General features: G+C 40.1%; 1 protein-coding gene across 1 annotated transcript in view; it reads right to left on the reverse strand.

Moving 5' to 3' along the window:
* The window catches only part of st6galnac5a (ST6 (alpha-N-acetyl-neuraminyl-2,3-beta-galactosyl-1,3)-N-acetylgalactosaminide alpha-2,6-sialyltransferase 5a), a 53,539-nt gene extending 38,360 nt beyond the window's left edge, over positions 1-15,179 (reverse strand). Inside the window, exons 1-2 of the mRNA XM_022677832.2 lie at positions 14,917-15,179; positions 13,061-13,252 (exon numbers count right to left, since the gene is read on the reverse strand). Coding sequence (XP_022533553.2) covers positions 13,061-13,252; positions 14,917-14,931 — 207 coding nt within the window. The 5' untranslated portion in view covers positions 14,932-15,179. The remainder of the gene's footprint in view (positions 1-13,060; positions 13,253-14,916) is intronic.
* Positions 15,180-19,354: the final 4,175 nt, after the last annotated feature.

The raw sequence follows: 19,354 nt of genomic DNA on the forward strand, positions 1-19,354 counted from the left end.
CATCAATCACACCTAAACAGCTGAATAATGCCGCCGGCCCTGGAAACGCACCGAGGGTAAAGAAAAGCATTACTGAACAGCACTCATCTGTAGCTTTTCCCTCACCATTTCTCATTAAAGAAAACCCCCTGCAGTCTGCTCCATTTATCTGCTCTATATATCTTCCGCGGCACTCAAAAGTTTGGGAACATCTACTTATGGAAGGGGTTTTCCTCTATTTTGGGTTCTTGGATTCTTTGGGTTCTTCTTGCGTAAAATCTGTGCCACTGCAGTTTTTGTGTATTGTACCAACCATTCAACGGATAACTCAATCTCTACAATACCTCACCTACTGTATATTCATTTACAAGCAAAACCCATATTAGTTTCAAACCCACATTTCTGTTTCAGGTGTAAACACTCTACTTGTTTGCTTAGGTAGCTTTACAAAGAGTCAAAAGAGAAGAATTTCTAACAGACTTAAGGAATTAAAATACATGTATCGCATCAGTCAGAAAAAGACGGAAGAATAGAATAGAAGAATAGGAGAGCAATGAATGAATAAATGAAGTTACACTCATCATAAAGCGCCTTTCTAGAAACTCAAGCACGCTTTACAATCACGTTTTTTTCCACACAACACTCATCCACACACCTGTGAGACAAAGCAGCCAATAGCACACAGCGTACTCTCAACCGGAAACAACCCCCCGTGCACCTGGAGGATCGCATCAGGCACTACAGCATTTTACCCAAGACTGAGTTCCAATCCATATCTGGGCATATAGTTATACACACACATACACACACACTTACAACATACATACCACACACCTACACATACACACCAGATCAATTTAGAGTACTACATTTTTCTGGGATATTTTAGAATATACAAATTACTTAAGGAAAAAGGAAAACATGGAGACTCTACAAGACAGGGACTTGAACCCAAGACCCCAGTGCTGGGTTTGTAGTTCAATACAGTTCCAGTTGCACCCAACACTGTAAGAGCTGGTTGGTGATGGGGAGAGCTCATCTACTGGTTCTTCACAATGTCCACATCACAATTTACAAGAGACTTAATGAGAAAAAGACTTGTTATCCATACCAATATTATATAAGACCAATTGGTACTTTCGGCAGTAGGGGGGAAGTGTGCCAAGTCCTGCTGGAAAATGAAATAACTTGATATAACACAGTGGACCAACAACAGCAGATGACATGGATCTAGAAAACCATCAGTTTTGAGGTCTAGTGTGAAGTTTCCACAATGAAAAGTGATGGTTTGGAGAGACATGTCATCTGCTGGTGTTGGTCCAATGTGTTATATCAACTCCAGTGCAGTCAGTGCAGTGTTTTCCCGGAAAATCTTACAGCAGATTTCATTTTCCAGCAGGACTTGGTATTAATATTGTACATAATATTAAAATGTTCTAAGACACTGATTTTTGGGTTTCCATTGGTTGTAAGCCATAATCCTCAACAGTAATAGAACAAACAATCTGAATGAATTGAATGACTGAAATAAAGTATCTTTAATCAATGATTTTCATTTTTTTTTAGACGCACTAGTATATAAAACATTCACTCACATTGACTTAAGCTCCATCTCTGTGTTCTTCAACATTTCCTATGAAGAGCTCTGACAGTTTAACCATTTATGTCACTTGTCTGGCAGGGTTCCTCCAGCCCTAAGGCTAAACGGCTCGCGGTGCGCCAGTGCTTTCACCAAAGGAACGCATGAAAAATCGCTATTCTGCACACAGAGATCGTTTAAAACGGTCCCACGCCGCGCTTCAGGCGGAAGTGGATGGGTTCGGCGCGAGCCGGCTGGGCAGAGAGAGCGATTATTCTGACGAGGTAACGCTTATCGAAAGAGAATGCAGCTGTGTCTGGAATTGCCTCCCTCATGCCAGATGCCCTCGGGCCGTCTTTGCTCGGGCCCTCTCTGATGTTTGTGCTGCCGTGCTGTCTCTGGACCTGCTGCTACCGGCTCTACAGGGGGCGGTTCACCAGAGCGCACCAGTATTTCAGGGGGTTCGCTAAGAATAACTTCAAACGTGCTGATCTACAGAATTAGCACAGTTCATGCTGAGCTACAGTGGATTAAACAAAAATATTAATTCTTTATCGCCTATGTCTCTTATGTATCTTTGCTGTCGTGCAGGTAAACAGGTAAATGGAGACCTGTCCTACAACAGCCTTAACAAACTGCTGAAACTATATAACTTGCTAGAAGCCACTTCTAGGGCTATTCTAAAGGTTTTTTTGTACATAACAGCAGAGCAGGAGGGGGAAAAAAACCTTAGGAGGAACCAAGACTCGCCTATATTGTGTTTTTCACACTTAAAATCCTTTAATTTTCCCAAAAATCATCAATGCGTCTTATATTCATGGTGCTCCTTATGTAAGAATTCTACCAATCAGGTATTAAGGAGCAGTAAAACAACAAGTACAGAGGTATACAGGAGTTTCAGTTTAAGTGTTAGCATTAGCAGCTAACTGCCCTAAGCACTAGCTCTTTCACTGTTCAGAGGTGAGTATATAAGACTGTAGTCTGCGTGTATACTGTGTTAAAACAAGCTACGTGGAACGAACTGCTAGCTAATGGCTTACCAGAAAACTCAGGGTTCCTCAGTGTAGTGTTGTCAGGTAGCATTTAGTAGCGCTAACCACGGTTAGCACTAGTGGATAGCCTCTATTGCTAATGCTGCTGCACCCAGCCTTAATGGAAATCTGGATATCTAAGCTTACTGTAAATAAACGAAGGCGCTGTATTTACCCAAATAAACAGTTTTCAGGAAAGATATTTGTGTAGATTAACATCCAGTGCTCATTTGCCTTTAGAAGATTTTTTAAATAATTTATTTACATGTCTTAGCTTTACTTAACTCAATTAACTATTACGAGGAAGGTGGCAAAACCTGGACATAAGGCAGCTGATCTGTGAAGAGTGGAAGTCTGACTTCCAGGACCTCCATCAGTGCTTAAGGAATACTGACTCAACTGTATATTTAATTACAAAATTTGATCAATTTTGACTGTGATCACATTTCACAAGAAAATGTCTTTATATTTCATATTATTATATTTTCAACATATCGCCCAACCCCACATGAAGAAGTATGTAGTATAAATTGGATGAAAATGAACATTTCCAGTTTTAAAAGGATATTTTCTACTCAAATTCCTGATGCTCTCATCCTCCATGCTGAAGCTTATGGATCTGCTCTTTCAGGGTCTGGTTAGAAAATGGAAATGGTCAGCTCAAATATCAGACTAATGACCCAGAGCTTTCAGCGCTGATTAGTGTCTGTTTGTTTAATGTGGACGGCTCTCAGAGATACCGGAAGAGTGAATAGGGTTTCCAGTCTGAAGCCTTTTTCTGGTAACTGACAGAGAACAACAGTAGTTGAGAATGACTGTGTATTTTGTAGGGCATGATTTAATCCCCAAAAACAAAGACACCCTAGAACAGGATTCAGCAATTGTTCATAGCAGTATATTGTCTGGCTAATACAGCTCTGTAAAAAAATTACAAGACCACTTCAGTTTCTGAATCAGTTTCTCTGATTTTGCTATTTATAGGTTTATGTTTGAGTAAAATGAACATTGTTGATTTATTCTATAAACTACAGACAACATTTCTCCCAAATTATAGATACAAATATTCATTTAGTCGTTTAAAGCATTCATTTTTTTTGTGCAGAAAATGAGAAATGGCTGAAATAACAAGAAAGATGCGGAGCTTTCAGATGTCAGATAATGCAAAGAAAACAAGATCATATTTATAAAGTTTTAAGAGTTCAGAAATCAATATTTGGTGGAATAAACCTGTTTTTTAATCATTTTAATCATGTTTTTTCATGCATCTTGGCATCATGTTCTCCTCCACCAGTCTTACACACTGCTTTTGGATAACTTTATGCTGCTTTACTCCTGGTGCAAAAATTCAAGCAGTTCAGTTTGGTGGTTTGATGGCTTGTGATCATCCATCTTCCTCTTGATTATATTCCAGAGGTTTTCAATAATTTTTATGTGGTCTCTTATTTTTTCCCAGAGCTGTATATCAGATTATATCAGATTATATCAGAACATGTGCTGGGTGTGATCAGACAGCTGTAGCAGTGTACCTTCACTCCACCCCACCACCGTCCTCCTCGCCCAGCCCTGAACCACAGCACCGAGCAGACTGCAGCTCCAGCCTGAGAGCAAATCTGCCACCGCTGGAGACATCAGGCTGCTACCGTGTGTAGAGAGAAGCCCCTGGGACCCCCATCCACTGCTCTCTCTCTCTCTCCCCCCCCCCCGACCCTCCGTCTCTTGATCCCTCGCTCTATCTCTCTCTCCATCACTCAGACCTGCACAGATGCTCAGCACTGAGACGATTCAAAGGAGCAAAACAGCCAGCGAACAGAAGAGAGCAAAGCAGAAAGAACTGAAACTGACCAAAGCCCCTCGCTGACCACCCTGCAGGACCACTGCACCAATCAAACACACGAAGATAAAAGATCAGACACACAGACAGAATGGCTGAGATCACAGAGCTGCATGATGTTCCCTTCATCAAACTCATATCACAAACATTCAGGCCTTGAACTGCTGACTAACCTCAGACGTCCTTGTGAGTGACCTCAGGGTCCACAGTAGGGCTGCATGATATTGTACAAATTTTACATTGCAAATGTCCTTTTTTCAACGATATATATTGCGAATTATATTAAACAATGCAGGGTTCATGACATCACTAGCCCCGCCCCCACCCGGGCACCGTCTCACGTTTGGACCAATCAAGAGCTGAGTCAGTGCCGAGCACTTAAAACACGAGGAAAACAGCAAAACAACAGTAATCTGCCCTTTAATCAGGCATTTCATTTTTTTAAATAAGAGCATTTGTTTTTCTGGGATTAAAAGTGTGAATTCAGCTGTAACTGGAAATAACTGTGCCGCAAAACTGTGCTGGACTGAGGAGCACAGCTTTCCACACATGCTCACGTTTACAAGCACGTGCCCAACCCATGCTGCCGTTACCTCGTGTTTACTCCTGCCCCTCTCCCTCGTGCTCCCCCTCCCCCTCATGCTTCTCAGGCAGCAGCAGCCTGTCACTCACACAGACTCAGAGACAGCGCTGTGTATCTACTTCATGTGTCAAGCATCAAAACATTGCAACATGAAATATGGCCAATTCAATACCCAAAAACGGTTCTGTTCTAATATTGTCATATTTCCAACCCCAAAATTCATGTAAACCCCGCCCACTAAAGATTTTTTTAAAAGCTAAATGCAACAGCTACTTTTTGAGAATATGTGATTGATTGCAAAAATTCTAAAAGGTAACATTTGTCCAGCTACAATTTCTTCAGCTTGCTATCTTTTTTTTTGCTATTTTTTAACCAGTCCTCTCTTAAAGTAAAAAACTGAATATTTTTCATAGTTTTACATTAAAGAACAACTGTTACTGAAGTGGTTTGAGTGATCAGATTTGGATCAGTTTTAAATGCATCTTAATCCACTTCCTAAAGTGGTTTTGTTGATCAAATTTGGATCAGTTTTAAATGTGTTTTGGGAGCGTTTACACTAGTATTTGGTGGTTATTTGGCATTATCCACGTATAATTCTGAGACACACAAAGAAGGGATCAGGTATAAACATGGTCTCAGATATCAGGCAGCGTATTCATGATTGCTGTGTGACACATTCTAAATGTCTCTAAAAGTGTTTTTCTCCCCCATATCGTTCAGCACTGTCCCTGAAATAAGACCATTAAGATCTTGATGGTTCTTGTAGGTCAGGACGTGGCGAGACTGAGTGAAAAGCATGTTAAATACCGGACACTTCTTACATTAAAAATAAAGACACACAGAGGTCAATGAATACGATATGGTAATGATACACGCCGGCCATCGTTCCATGTCCTCACAATTGACAGTGATTCATTCCTCAACCCGTCAAGTATAAGGGCAAGTGGGTCAAATCCACAGAGCAGCGTGATATTAGTATGCTTTCCTCATTTTTAATCCTTAAAGGGGCACTCAGGCAAGAATAGAAAAGTGTAATCATCGAAATATCTGATGTAAACATGCAACTATAGATTTATTGGGAGTTTGAAAAAAAGTTTATGATCTATAGGGGTCCTATTGTACACCCTGTGCAACGCCTGTTGTGATTCTCATTGCTATCTTACACCCCGTCAACGGTCCATATTTACACCTAGCTGATGGGCAGGTGAATGAGCAGCTCAGTATCTGTCTCTGCTGAGACGCACAAAATCACCACGCTGTTAAGATACGAATGCGCCAAAGTCAGAGCTCACCCGGCTCTTAAAAGGGAATAACTACTGGCACACTGATTAATTAAGAGAATTAGTACATTTAGTACATTGGTACATATTTCTGTATTACTAACACAACCTAAATCTAGCTGTGTGATCCGAAATTAACCAGTGCTCTATAGATTGCTAAAATAGCGTCCATTGTGTTTTATAAAGTAGTTTTTTTAGTTTAGTCGTGTTAAAGTTGTTGCCGAATCTCTTTTTTTAAGGTCTATTGTTTAAATTCTTCAGCTGTTTTTCAGTAATAAAGTCTGATTTCTTCATATATTGTATACAGTATATATTTTGTAGGACAAAAGAAAACACAATACTAATCGAAGCTTTAATTTGAGGCCTTAGTGTTTTACATTATATGTACTTTTAACAGTAGCGTAAAGCACAAACCTATATTAAAGCCAGTCAAAAAATATATATATATATATATAAATAAAATAATAAAAATACCATTATACACCATAAAACCACTAGAATCTTAAAAACATAGGAGAGAGACTAGGAATCATGACCTTAAACATCAGAGCAACACTAAAACAAACCAGTAACTAAACACCAGAGCAACGCTGAAACACACAAGTTTGCGTTCAGCTTTCAGGGCTTTTCATATGAATTTTTGTTCCTCCAATCCTTTCAAAGCAAACACTGAGAAAAAAAAAGAAAAAAAAAACATCTAGAAAAACCTTTTAAGCTGACACATGCTCACACGTGCTCTCCGTAGGACCGTAGGAGTTAAATTTTCTATAAGTGCAGAGAAAAAAAGAGCACTTAGACGTACATTTGACATTAACGCCAGCGGGCGCGATTCTCTAATCCACCAAAATAATCCCGTCACACACAAAACAATGCCCGCCCCACCCGCCGTCCATTCAGCAGATTACGCCCGGCCTGTTTTAGGGTCTTTAAGTGTCAGAGAGGACGTGTTTGTTATTAGAGTGATGCAAAGCGCTACAGCTCTACAGCGCTACAGCTCCAGAAATAACAGAAAATAACACAACCGTCTATGAAGCTTTTAAGAAACCTCCTGAGACTCAGAGCTGCGTTCCAGATCCCCTTCACAGATTAAACATTCAACATTTCCACGAATTTTCCCCCTTACCCCAAATTCACCCCTACAGAAATGGAATATAAGACATATACAGTATACTAGTGCTCTACTGCTAATCTCAAAAAATGTGAATATAAATGAAAAGTTGCTTTATTTCAGTAAATCAGTTTAAAATGTGAAACTCATATATTATTTAGATGTATTTGGCAGTGTGCCAAGTCCTGCTGGAAAATGAAATCTTCAGCATCTCCATAAAAGTGAAGCATGAAGTGCTGTAAGATTTTATGGGAAAATAAAGCTGCGCTGACTTTAGACTTGATAATAAAACATAGTAAATAGTAAATGCTGGATTTTAATTAGGAAAAAAAAACTTTATTGGAGATGAGGATTTCATTTTCCAGCAGGACTTGGTACATTGCCCATGCTGCCAAAACTACTAATTGGTCTTATATAAAATTTTAATTTTCTGAATCACAAACCTGATTGGCTGGCTACTGTTACCAACTAGTGGGAGGAGCCTCCGTAAAGGGGGATTCTGATAACAGTGTCGTTGTAATTTCCTGCATTGACTAATCGTTGTCTGGGGGCCCCATGCTAGGCAATTGATTGGTTTGCTTGCCTTGTTGCAACGGCCCTGCTTATGTATTAATAATGTAACACAAACAAAAACTATTAAATATATCACAATATAGATATTTTGTCCCATCCTTACGCAGGAAAGTGTTAAATATTTGATTCTCTAGATATCAGAGAAACAATACTTTCAAAACAGAATGTTATTTGCTGTAATTAATCAAATAGAGGGACTTAAGTTCTTATTACATGTTAGCATCATTAGCCTCGTAGCTTCAGAATCAAACTTCTGGCTAATCAGCTGCACTCTGGCCTTCTTTGCCGCTCAAATCTCATCAAGACAGACAGTGGACTCGTCTCAGGGTCGAGGTAATTCATCACGGCCAAAGCCAATCCGGTCAGCAGAAAGCCCTCTATTGATCCGGGGTGTGAGGGGGTTCCATCGATAACCAATCCCAGATAACCCCCGATCGAAACCACATCGCTGTTCAGGTTTTCAGCACCTCATCAAAGACTGCCCCCCCCCCATCACCCAGAGGAGCGCGAGAGCACTGCCGCCGAGGAGAAAACACTCCGGATTTATCAATAGCAGACGGAGAGAAAGGATTTGGTTTGAGCGGAGGCTGATACCGCTAACGGCAGGTGGCTATTGAGCGGCCGGCCTGCATGTGCCGGGGTAAACAGTGATTAATGAGAGGGGCAGGGAGGCGTTTTTTTGTGGGCAGGGTTTCTGTTAGCCGCTAAATTCCAGTGTTTGACCAGAGAGAACTTGGGGCACAACCCAACAGAAACAAGCAACATGGAAATATCATGCAGTAAAACATGAAGGTGAAGGTGCTTTTGGTCATGTTCTAGAGTTCCTGTAGCAAAACCACCTGTGAATTCGTGCAACAATCAGACCAACAAATCTTAGAGCTAGCCATGTTAATGTGCAGCTTGGTATAAACATGGTGGCGGTAGTTATACGGTAGTTTTATAACTAGGTATATAGGTAGATAGTTGGGTAGGTGGGTAGTTTGGTATGTAGGTACGTAGGTAGGTAGGAAGGTAGGTAAATAAGAAGGTAGGTAAGTAGGCAGGTAGGTTGGTAGGTAAGAAGGGAGGTAGGCAGGTAGTTTGGTAGGTAGAAAGGTAGGTAGGTAGGTAGGTAGTTTGGTAGGTTGGTAGGTAGGTGGGAAGTTTGGTATGTAGGTAGGTATGATGGTAGGCAGTTAAGTAGTTAGGTTGGTAGGTGGGTAGGTAGGTAGATAGGTAAGTAGGTAGGTAGGTAAGTTGGTAGGTGGGTAGGCAGGTAGATAGGTAAGTAGGTAAGTAGGTAAGTTGGTAGGTGGGTAGGCAGGTAGATAGGTAAGTAGGTAGGTAAGTAAGTTGGTAGGTGGGTAGGTAGGTAGGTAGGTAGGTAGGTAGTTAGGTAGGTAGATTGGTAGGAAAAGCCAATTCTTCCCAGTGGAGGCCTATTTCCATCCATTCATCCATCCATTCATCCATCCATCCATCCATCCATCCATCCATCTATCCATCCATCGTGTTAAGATGTGTAATCTCCAGGGTGGTGGATCTCCAGTATCAGGAATGCTGCTACTCCTATAAATATATAAATCAGCTTCCTCCACCCACTAACCACATCTGACTGATAAAAACCTAGAGGGAAATTTACTATGTATATTAGCTACACCTGCACAAATATGACCAATGTGGATAAGTCTTCCCGACAGCTCCTCCCTCCCTCCTCCAGCCCAGCACACCCTTCAGAACTGCAAATAATAACTGTAATGAAATGTAAACACTTGCCATTTCGTGCCAAAAAGCCCATTTTCCATTTCCCTGCGAGAGAAAGTTAACTTTTCCACTTTCAGCTGAAACTCCGCAGCCAGTTCCAGGCTATAAGCCCGGTGACTTTAGCCTAAAGTGGGAGAAGAGCAATCTGGTGCGCTTGAGCTGCCGGGAAGCAAAACAAGACATTTAAACTAGCCTCCACCCGCATAAACAGCAGCCAAATGTCAGCCCTGTTCTTAAATGCCACCGATTAATTTTTAGCCACACAATTCCTTCCTCATTATTCATGCCTTTCATTCATTAATGCATCACAAACGAAAAGTGAATTATGAACGCCAGCGCATTCATCACTAAAACTCTGCTCCGTATTCATCACCAGCGCACAGATTACATTTCAGCACAGTGGAAAAGAATGTATTTCAGATCTCACGCTGAACAGATGGCAGCATGTCTGCCCTCTTTCATTTAAGTGTCATTTAAGTAATGGGTGACCGCACTGCTGAGAATCAACTCATAAAAAACAATCATACCAGAAACAGACTGAGGTTCAGGGAAGGCTGCTGGGTCTCCTGGTGCTTTTATTTACAGTGCAGTTTCTCCTAATCCTGCCAGACCTGTCAGTTTTCAAGTCAAGTTTTTTGATGATGCACACTAAAAAAACAGAGGTACAATATACAGCCCTGGAAAAAAAAATACAAAAAATAAGAGACCACTTAAAAATGATGAATTTCTTTGATTTTACCAAATTGGAAGATGAGATGACGACAAGCCATCAAACCAAACTGAACTGCTTGAGTTTTTGCACCAGGAGTAAAGCAGCATAAAGTTATCCAAAAGCAGTGTGTAAGACTGGTGGAGGAGAACATGATGCCAAGATGCATGAATAAAAACTTTTCTGTTTTCTTCGCATTATTTGAGGTCTGAAAGCTCTGCATATTTTTTGTTATTTCAGCCATTTCTCATTTTCTGTAAATAAATGCTCTAAATGACAATATTTGTATTTGGAATTTGGAAGAAATGTTGTCCATAGTTTAAAGAATAAAACAACAAATCATAAACAAACAACAAACAACATTTCTGACTTTTTAGGCAGTCTAACACCACAAAAAATATGGATAATTTAAGAGCATAATGATCCTAATACTCTTTTTTTATAAGAGCTATGAACTTTTAGATGGTTTTGAAACTAATTAGATGTTTGATGTGAAATATAAAAATGATTAAATATCCTACAGAAATAAAACAGTTTGGACAAACCTTAAATTCTGAGTTTTTTTATTTTTATTACATTTTAAAATGTTCTGAATTGTAGATTAATACTAAAGTCATCCGAACTATGAAGAAAAACATATGAAATTATTTAGCAAACAAAAGAATAAGTTTTATATTTTACATTCTTCAAAGTTGCAGCTCTTGCTTATATTAGACAGCTTTACACATCTTGGATTTTTCTCATTTTCTCAGTCAGTTTTATGAGGAAGAGTCACCTGGAATTCAGGCTTTCAGTTAACAGCTGTGCTGAACTCATCAAGAGTTACGTAAAATTGAATTTCTTGCTTCTTAATGTGTTTGAGAGCATCAGTTGGAAAGTTGTGAAGAGATATAGAGTTGAAATACAGAAAAAATATATATATTGACAAAAGTAAAGAAAAAATTGGCTTTTTATTGCTTTTTCTTTTGATGCTATTTATAATTGTAATATTGCTATAATAATGCTCATATTCAACCTGTATTCAGTCTTTTTTCCTTAATCATATTTTCCCTTACTGCTGATGACTAATCCTATACTGCTGAATCCTAATCATTATAACTAATTAATTATTTCTGAATAATAAAGCTGCAGTTCAGGAGGTTAATGCATGCTTGCAGAGCACAATTCACAACATATCCAGTCCCTGGAAACCTATATTTTTATCCAGCACGATCCACATGCATTATATCCATTGAAATACAGCAGAACCAGCACATAAAACCTTTGTTACCAATTAAAGTCAACATGCTTCCAGCTGAACATTCCCCGGTTGGGTTTTTGAGTGTAATATTAGAGCGGGAGCGAGTGGTGCTTCAGTACGAGCGCTGAGATCCGCTGGGCTGTTATAAATGTCCCTGAGGAAGCATTTAGAACAGGTGAAGTGATGTGTGCTTGTTAAAGCATTTTTTGCTGGAGAGTACACACTGTCTCTTACCGTGGAAGCAGCTGTCCGTTGCTTTCTATTATATAAGTGAAATATGTTTTTTTTTACCATTTATTTTTCCATTTTCATGCATACTAAATTGCCTTTGCATGCTTTTATTCAAAGTGTGCATTTAAGTTTAATAAAACAAATTATTGCAAAAAGTGATTTTTATAGGTTAAAATGTGATTTATTTTTTTTTAATTCTGAAACTATTTTTTTATGTTTAAATTCATTTTTAACAGTTTTTATGTCTGAAAAATAAAAAGTAGTTCATGTTAAAAAGCTCCTATTCAGCTGTATATCCCCTATCAATAGTGATGCTACAAAACAAGAAAAGTGAACAAGGAACTGCTGTTAATGTAGCATTGCAGAGTAGCATCACATTGCGCTCGGAGGAAAACGCAGCGACTCGGTTCTGATACATCAGCTCACAGATGCAGCCTTGTGCTGATCCACATCACCCTAGGAATGATGAGGGGAAAGAAAGAGCACCATCTACTGTACTGTACCCACCCAGAGACAGAGCAAGACCAATTGTGCTGTCTCAGGGCTCCGGCAGCTGACGGCAAGCTGCATGACCTGGATTCAAACCAGTGATTTATTTATTTTTTTTAGAGTGAATGTGAATGAATGTGCTTTTATCCTGTAAATAGTAGTAAGTAATACTGAACAACAGGAAATTAATTTTCAGTCCTATAATAAATAATATTATTTAAATAATCACCACCACCATGACTTTGATTTTATACGTATAATTTATTATATTAATCTGCTGTGATATTAACATTTTCAGTGATTAATAAATCTACTTAAATAAATGTATTCTTTAATAAGTAAGAGAAAAATACGAATTTGAACCTGTATAAACCTGTATAAAATACAGTTAATCGCTTATAAAATGGTGAATAGAGTGGAAAATGTGTGAAAACTGTAGGATGTTTTCTGTATTCAGTAGTCGAATTTTGCTTAATAATTGTAATTTCTGTGTTTTCCTATAAAAAATGTTATAATGTATAACCATCACTGTAAAGAAATTAAATCTATTTATTTCTCTAAACACATTTCACACCAAACTCAAACTTTAAACACTTTAATTTCTGTCTACCTCACACCCAGCAGCGCATTATACCCAGCAGAAATCCCTCTTTTTTAAGGCAGGTGAGGGACCTGAGTACTCACGCTGTGGTCGATGATGCTGGTGTATCCCTGCAGGGCTGGAGGAGCCGGCCGGGGTCTGGCTGGAGCTTTGGTGGGCTTCACCGTCTGGGCCGACCCGTCGCTGGATCTCCCCCCGTCGCTGTTATTCACGTTGTAGACGAAGAATAAGCTGGTGCACATGGTGATGGCCAGAAACACAGCAGCTCCATGGCGCTGGAGAGACAGAGAGACAGAGAGTCAACAGTGTCACACGCTGCAAAAATAACAGTTTACAAAGAGCCAACAGCGCATAGAGTGCAGCGCATGCTGGAAACCAGCAACCTAACACTGCTTATATACCTGTACAGCGTCTATTATAGAACTGCAGGTACAGGTTATATCACACACATGATGATATTCAACTCATCTGTTGATGTATACAGAATTATAATTATTTATTTTTTTGTGATTTTCTAGTTGCTAAAACACACTAGGCCGTTTTTATCAAAATACTCAACACAATTCACAAAATCACCCCAACACCCAAACTGCAGAATACCTCATATATCCTGCAGAATATTTAGCAAACCTTAGCAAAATCAAACTTTTTCACCAAACAGCAACTCACTGTTAGGCATAATAAAAATCTCTCTCATCTTAAGTTAATTTTGCTATATTACTAAAATAACAACACTGCTATCAGAGGCACACTGCTGCTGCTGCAGCTCAGCCAATCAGCTCTCCCTCCTGCCCCGCCCCTAAACCTATACATCACCCAGTGTTCCTTTAAGGTTTAAGGTTGTTTTTTCATTACATTAAAAGATGCAAGGCATGTTTATTTAATGTTATAAAACATCTTTAGTTTATTTTTTAGAGACATTATGACAGTAGAATATTTACAGCTCTGGAAAAAATGAAGAGAGCACTTCAGTTTCTGAATCAGTTTCTCTGATTTTGCTATTTATAGGTTTATGTTTGAGTAAAATGAACATTGTTGTTTTATTCTATAAACTACAGACAACATTTCTCCCAAATTCCAAATAAAAATATTGTAAATTCTAAATGTAAATACTGTATTTATTTGCAGAAAATGAGAAATGGCTGAAATGATAAAAAAGATGCAGAGCTTTCAGACCTCAAATATAATGCAAAGAAAACAATAAAGTTTTAAGAGTTCTGTTCTCCTCCACCAGTCTTACACACTGCTTGTGGATAACTTTATGCTACTCCTGGTGCAGAAATCTGGATACGTCCATCTTTCCCTTGATTATATTCCAGAGGTTTGGTAAAATCAAATATATATATATATATATTACAGTATATAGAGATAACAGACATCTGCAAACTTCTTCATGCATGTTTTTAAACTCTGTTTAAAAACAATTATTTGCATTAGAATACACTAAATACACTCTGTGCGTGTGCACGCATTTATTAAACTCCATTACAGGTAGCGTACCGGTTGCACCGCTGCACGAGCCAGCGCGCGACCTGTGCACGCTACGAGTTCACAATAGCAGCCAGCGTGCATTAGAGTGAATACAGCTGTAAACGATGCTGCAACTATTTTCTCCACATAACTATTCATCCCCAAAGCGCGTGCATACAGCATATACTACAGCATATACTACAGTGCATCCCTGCATCTCCATCCTGCAACAACAAACTCAAATCCCGCAGCACGCGCGCCCTAGCGCTCGCTCGCGCTCCAGCCAGTCTGCTCCCTATTGTTTTAAGCTTTAATCTGAGACAGTGTCGCACGCGCTGTTGTGCAAAGCATTTAAAGCCCCCTGCAGCCCCCCTGCAGTGCACGCGACCGCGCGCCAGTAAAAGAGTATAATTATCAGTACGATGATCATTATAGCTGTTTTAACTCTGATAGAGAGAGGAAGTGTTACCATGGCTGTCCTCATGGTGCACAGCTGCAGGTCGGCGCGTGCAGGTTACACTTCTTGTCCTCGACGCTCGAGCGCTGCATGAGATTATGTGGACAGAAGGGCTCCCATCCTCGTCTGCAGCGCGCGCTCCACTCGCCTGCTCCCTCTCCTCCGCCAGATTAAAGCGTGAGCGCGCGCGTGTGTGTGTGTGTGAGAGAGAGAGCGCGAGAGAGAGCGAACGTGTATGTGAGAGATACTGAGTGTGTGTGTGTGTGAGAGAGATTGAGTGTGTGTGTAAGAGAGAGAGAGAGAGAGAGAGCGTGTGTGAGAGAGATTGAGTGTGTGTGTGTGTGAGAGAGAGTAAAAGAGAGAGAGAGAGTTTGAGTGTGTGTGTGTGTGTGAGAGAGAGAGAGAGTAAGAGAGAGAGAGATTGAGTGTGTGTGTGTGTGTGTGTATGAGAGAGAGAGATTGAGTGTGTGTGTGTGTGAGAGAGAGAGAGAGAGATTGAGTGTGTGTGTGTGAGAGAGAGTAAGAGAGAGAGATTGAGAGTGTGTAAGAGAGAGAGAGAGAGATTGAGTGTGTGTGTGTGAGAGAGAGAGAGATTGAGTGTGTGTGTGAGAGAGAGTAAGAGAGAGAGATTGAGAGTGTGTAAGAGAGAGAGAGAGATTGAAAGTGTGTGTGTGAGAGAGAGAGAGAGAGAAAGAAAGAGAGAGAGAAAGAGAGAGACAGTGTGTTTGTAAGAGTGAGAGAGATAGAGAAATAGAGAGAGAGAGAGAGAGAGAGAGAGAGAGATAGTGAACACTGGGTAAAACACATTCTTATAGTGGAGCAGTGAGCAGATGTTGCCGCTGTTTGGCTCCATGGTCTTAAGCACCGTCATATTTCTGGTTCCAGACCAAAACCCGCCCACTGAGGAAACAGTGCTGCTAAATAGAAATTTCTGGTTTAATTGAAAAGCGTTATGTTTGGAGAAAAGAAAACACTGCATTCCAGCATAAGAACCTTATACCCTCTGTGAAACATGGTGGTGGTAGGGTCATGGTTTGGGCCTGTTCTGTTGCGTCTGGGCCAAGATGACATGCCTTCATTGATGAAACAATGAATTTGGAATAATATCTAAGCACACAAAGGTCTGACTTAATGTAGAGTTGTACTTAATTGACTCATGACTCGACTCAGACTCACCCCAAACTAACTCATGATTGACTGAGACTCACACTTAACTCACTCATGACTTAACTTAGAATTTTGCTTAATCGATTTAAGACTTGACTCAGATTCACCCTTAACTGACTCATGATTAATTAAGACTCATGCTCAACTTACTTATGACTTAGATTCACCTTTATTTGACTCATAATTAAATTAGTTAACTTAGAATTTGGCTTAATTGAATCATGACTCAACTCAGACTCACGTGACTTTAACTGGCTCATAATTGACTAGCAATTCATTGACTCAGACTCAAGCTGAACTGACTCATGACTGGACTTGGACTTAACTCGAGTCAAGACTCACCTATCACTGTCTCATCTAATTCTCTGATTTAAAAAAAAAGAATGAGCCAGAGGCAAAAGTAAAAGAATAAATAAGAAGTATAAACTCCTTTATTGTAGTAAATTAATACAGATTTTATTCTAAACTTTGCTTACTTGAGCTGCTTTTATGAATTTTGGTCACTGTTTCCGCTGCGCTCGTATTTCTGGCCGGCTATATAAAGCAGAAGTCCTGAGTGTTTTCCTGCTGCGCCACATTCATTTCACCCACATGAAGGGCTCAGTAATGAGCTGATGAGCTGAGTCAGGCGTCTCGCCAACAGGGGGAACGCAGCGGCTGCATCCAAATCTAGATGGAACATGAAGGAAATTCATATGAGATGTTCAGCAGGTCTGCAGTTCATACTGTAGTAAAAACCTCCTACAGATTAAATATGATTTTACGGGCTGGGCTTCGTCAGGCTCTAACTGAGATTAATGGGAGATTACTGAGGAGAGCGGTAATTTCGCTGTTTTGTTGGAGATGATGATCGTGATTATCTTAATGGATACGGCCAGTGTTTTTGTTTAAAAAAATTAAAAAAACAAAATGATTAAAATAAACTAAAACCCACATGTGGTTGAACATCCCACTGAACTGTCGTCTATACGTATACATGCTAAATACATTAGCGTAGCTAAATCAGTAGCTACAGCCTGAAGTTTGTATGTAATTCCGTCTATTTACACCTCGCTTCTGTCTGAACTATCGCTTTAAGCCTTCAGTGAGCTACAACTTCTTCAACTCCTTATCATTCCAGAGCGCTTTAATCTTCAAGCGTTTGCATGTTATTAGCACATCTGAGGCTGTGCTGCTAAAATGTGTAAAATGTGTTTGCAGCCTCAGAGCGCAGAGCGCTGGCTTGATGTCCGACACGCTGTAAAGGTATCGCTGATGGAATCGGCTTCAGAAGCTGCATCATTAATATGAGGCCTATGCCTTCCTGAGCGTCGGGCCGACGGCTTGTGTGTACTCATCTCATTACATCTCCCGCCAGCAGACACATGTGTGGATGTTGCTATGACAGCCATGAGGGGCAAGGAGGATGGGGTTGGAGGGGAGGATTGGTTGGAGGGGAGGTAGGGGGCTGGCCACTGATTTGTAGATGCACCATATGTTCTGGCTGCCTTATTTCATGTATATTTCATGTTTCTTTCACATTTGCCTTCAGTCAAGAGCCTGAAATGTGGAATAAGGGCCTGTTTTTCACAGGCGCTCTCTGAATGTTGAGCAATAATATTGGGCTGAGCAATAATGATGAAAGTTAAACAACACGAACCAAAGCTAACATTCATTTAACGGTAGTAAATCAAGTCGACTGGCCTTGTAGCGTAACCTTGAAGACGCTCTGTCTTTATCTAACGGCTCTAGATGAGGGTTTTCATGATTCTACCGCAAGTGCAATAACCTTGATGTCACTGATGATGGAAAACCTTCATAGAAACAATCCCCGTTGTGTGTAGAATTATTTTTTTAGAAGTCTTTTTGGCTCTCTACGAGAATACGAGGAGCCTATGCTTCCGTCGAAGTCCTACCGTGCCTAATAGGCTCCGGCGTGCTCTCCGCCTGCAGATTCCCTGGGATATAAGTCATTAGAATTCAGATGATGAAGTGGAAAAGAGGGAAACAATATTAGATTTGGAGTATATTCGCTGTTTATCCTTTCAATCCCTCCATCTCATTGGTGATTCCAGCTGACTAGACGGCACTGGCCTTTTTTTGGATCTGAATAAAGCCCTAGATGACTCAGTTGTTTCTTTGGAGATAATGCGAAGCAATTTTGGATGAGAATCAATATTCAGGGTCAACATAGGCTTTGCAGATAAAACAGTAGGAAAAAAAAATAAAAAAAGAAAAAAGAAAAATCCCCAACAGCCAAAGCCCAAAGCAAATTGAGTCTCGATATTAAGAAACAGGATTTCTCACCGGAGTCGCACACGTGTCATCTCCCAGCTATCGCACGTCTCCTCCATGCTGCTCACAAGTGAAGTGCGAGTGAGTAAGAGGATATTAAATCTGGGAGTGACAGATCGCACCATCGCAAGCCTGAGGAAGAGCAGGAAGAATAGGAAGAGCGGGAACGTGTAAACATGATACGTGCAATACAGTATGAAGCCAGAATGTTTTTCTAATGGGAAATTGGGTGTGGTTTGTGCAGAATCGTGTCTCTAACACCAGTTCTTGTTTCGATAAGCTTCTGCATGTCACAAGATTTATTTATTTCAATCCAGTGTTGCATTAATTAATTTTTCACCAAGATCTTGCAGCAGCATTGATGATGGTAGAGTCTGACCACTGCACAAAGCAGCACTTCTCCGTCCAGCACATCCCAAAGATTCTCAATGAGGTTAAGACGTGAAAATGATGATCTCATGCTCCCTGAACTCTGAACTCTTTTACAATTCCAGCACCATGAGTCCTGACATTGGTATCTTGGAATATGGCCTTTCTTCCATCAGGGAAGAACAAATTGATCCATTGATGGAATAACCTGGTCTATATTCAGTATATTCAGGTAGTCAGCTGACCTCATTCTTTCAGCACATACTGTTGCTGAACCTAAACCTGCAGACCAACTGCAGCATCAACCAAACCCACATCATTTACTTACTTACATTCAGGTGGAAAAAGTGGAGACTTTTATTTTTTTTGGCCTGGAAGTGTATGTTTTGTGAGTTCAGGGCTGTAAAAACCTAATTAATCTGGATAAAACCAATCCACATAAAAAGGAAAGTGTAAATGAGCCTAATGTGCATTTAAAACAGACAGATGCAAATCTGATCACTCAATCCAATTTAAATCAGGATTGGATCTGAGACGCATTTGAGCCACACGTTTTGGCTATATGAATACATCATACGTCTTGTCTTGCCTGTGTGATAAGAAGTTTGTAAATGTGATTTTTACTACTGGAAGCACATTG

Source organism: Astyanax mexicanus, chromosome 8 (assembly GCF_023375975.1).
Source record: "Astyanax mexicanus isolate ESR-SI-001 chromosome 8, AstMex3_surface, whole genome shotgun sequence".
Classification (NCBI taxonomy): Eukaryota; Metazoa; Chordata; class Actinopteri; order Characiformes; family Acestrorhamphidae; genus Astyanax; species Astyanax mexicanus.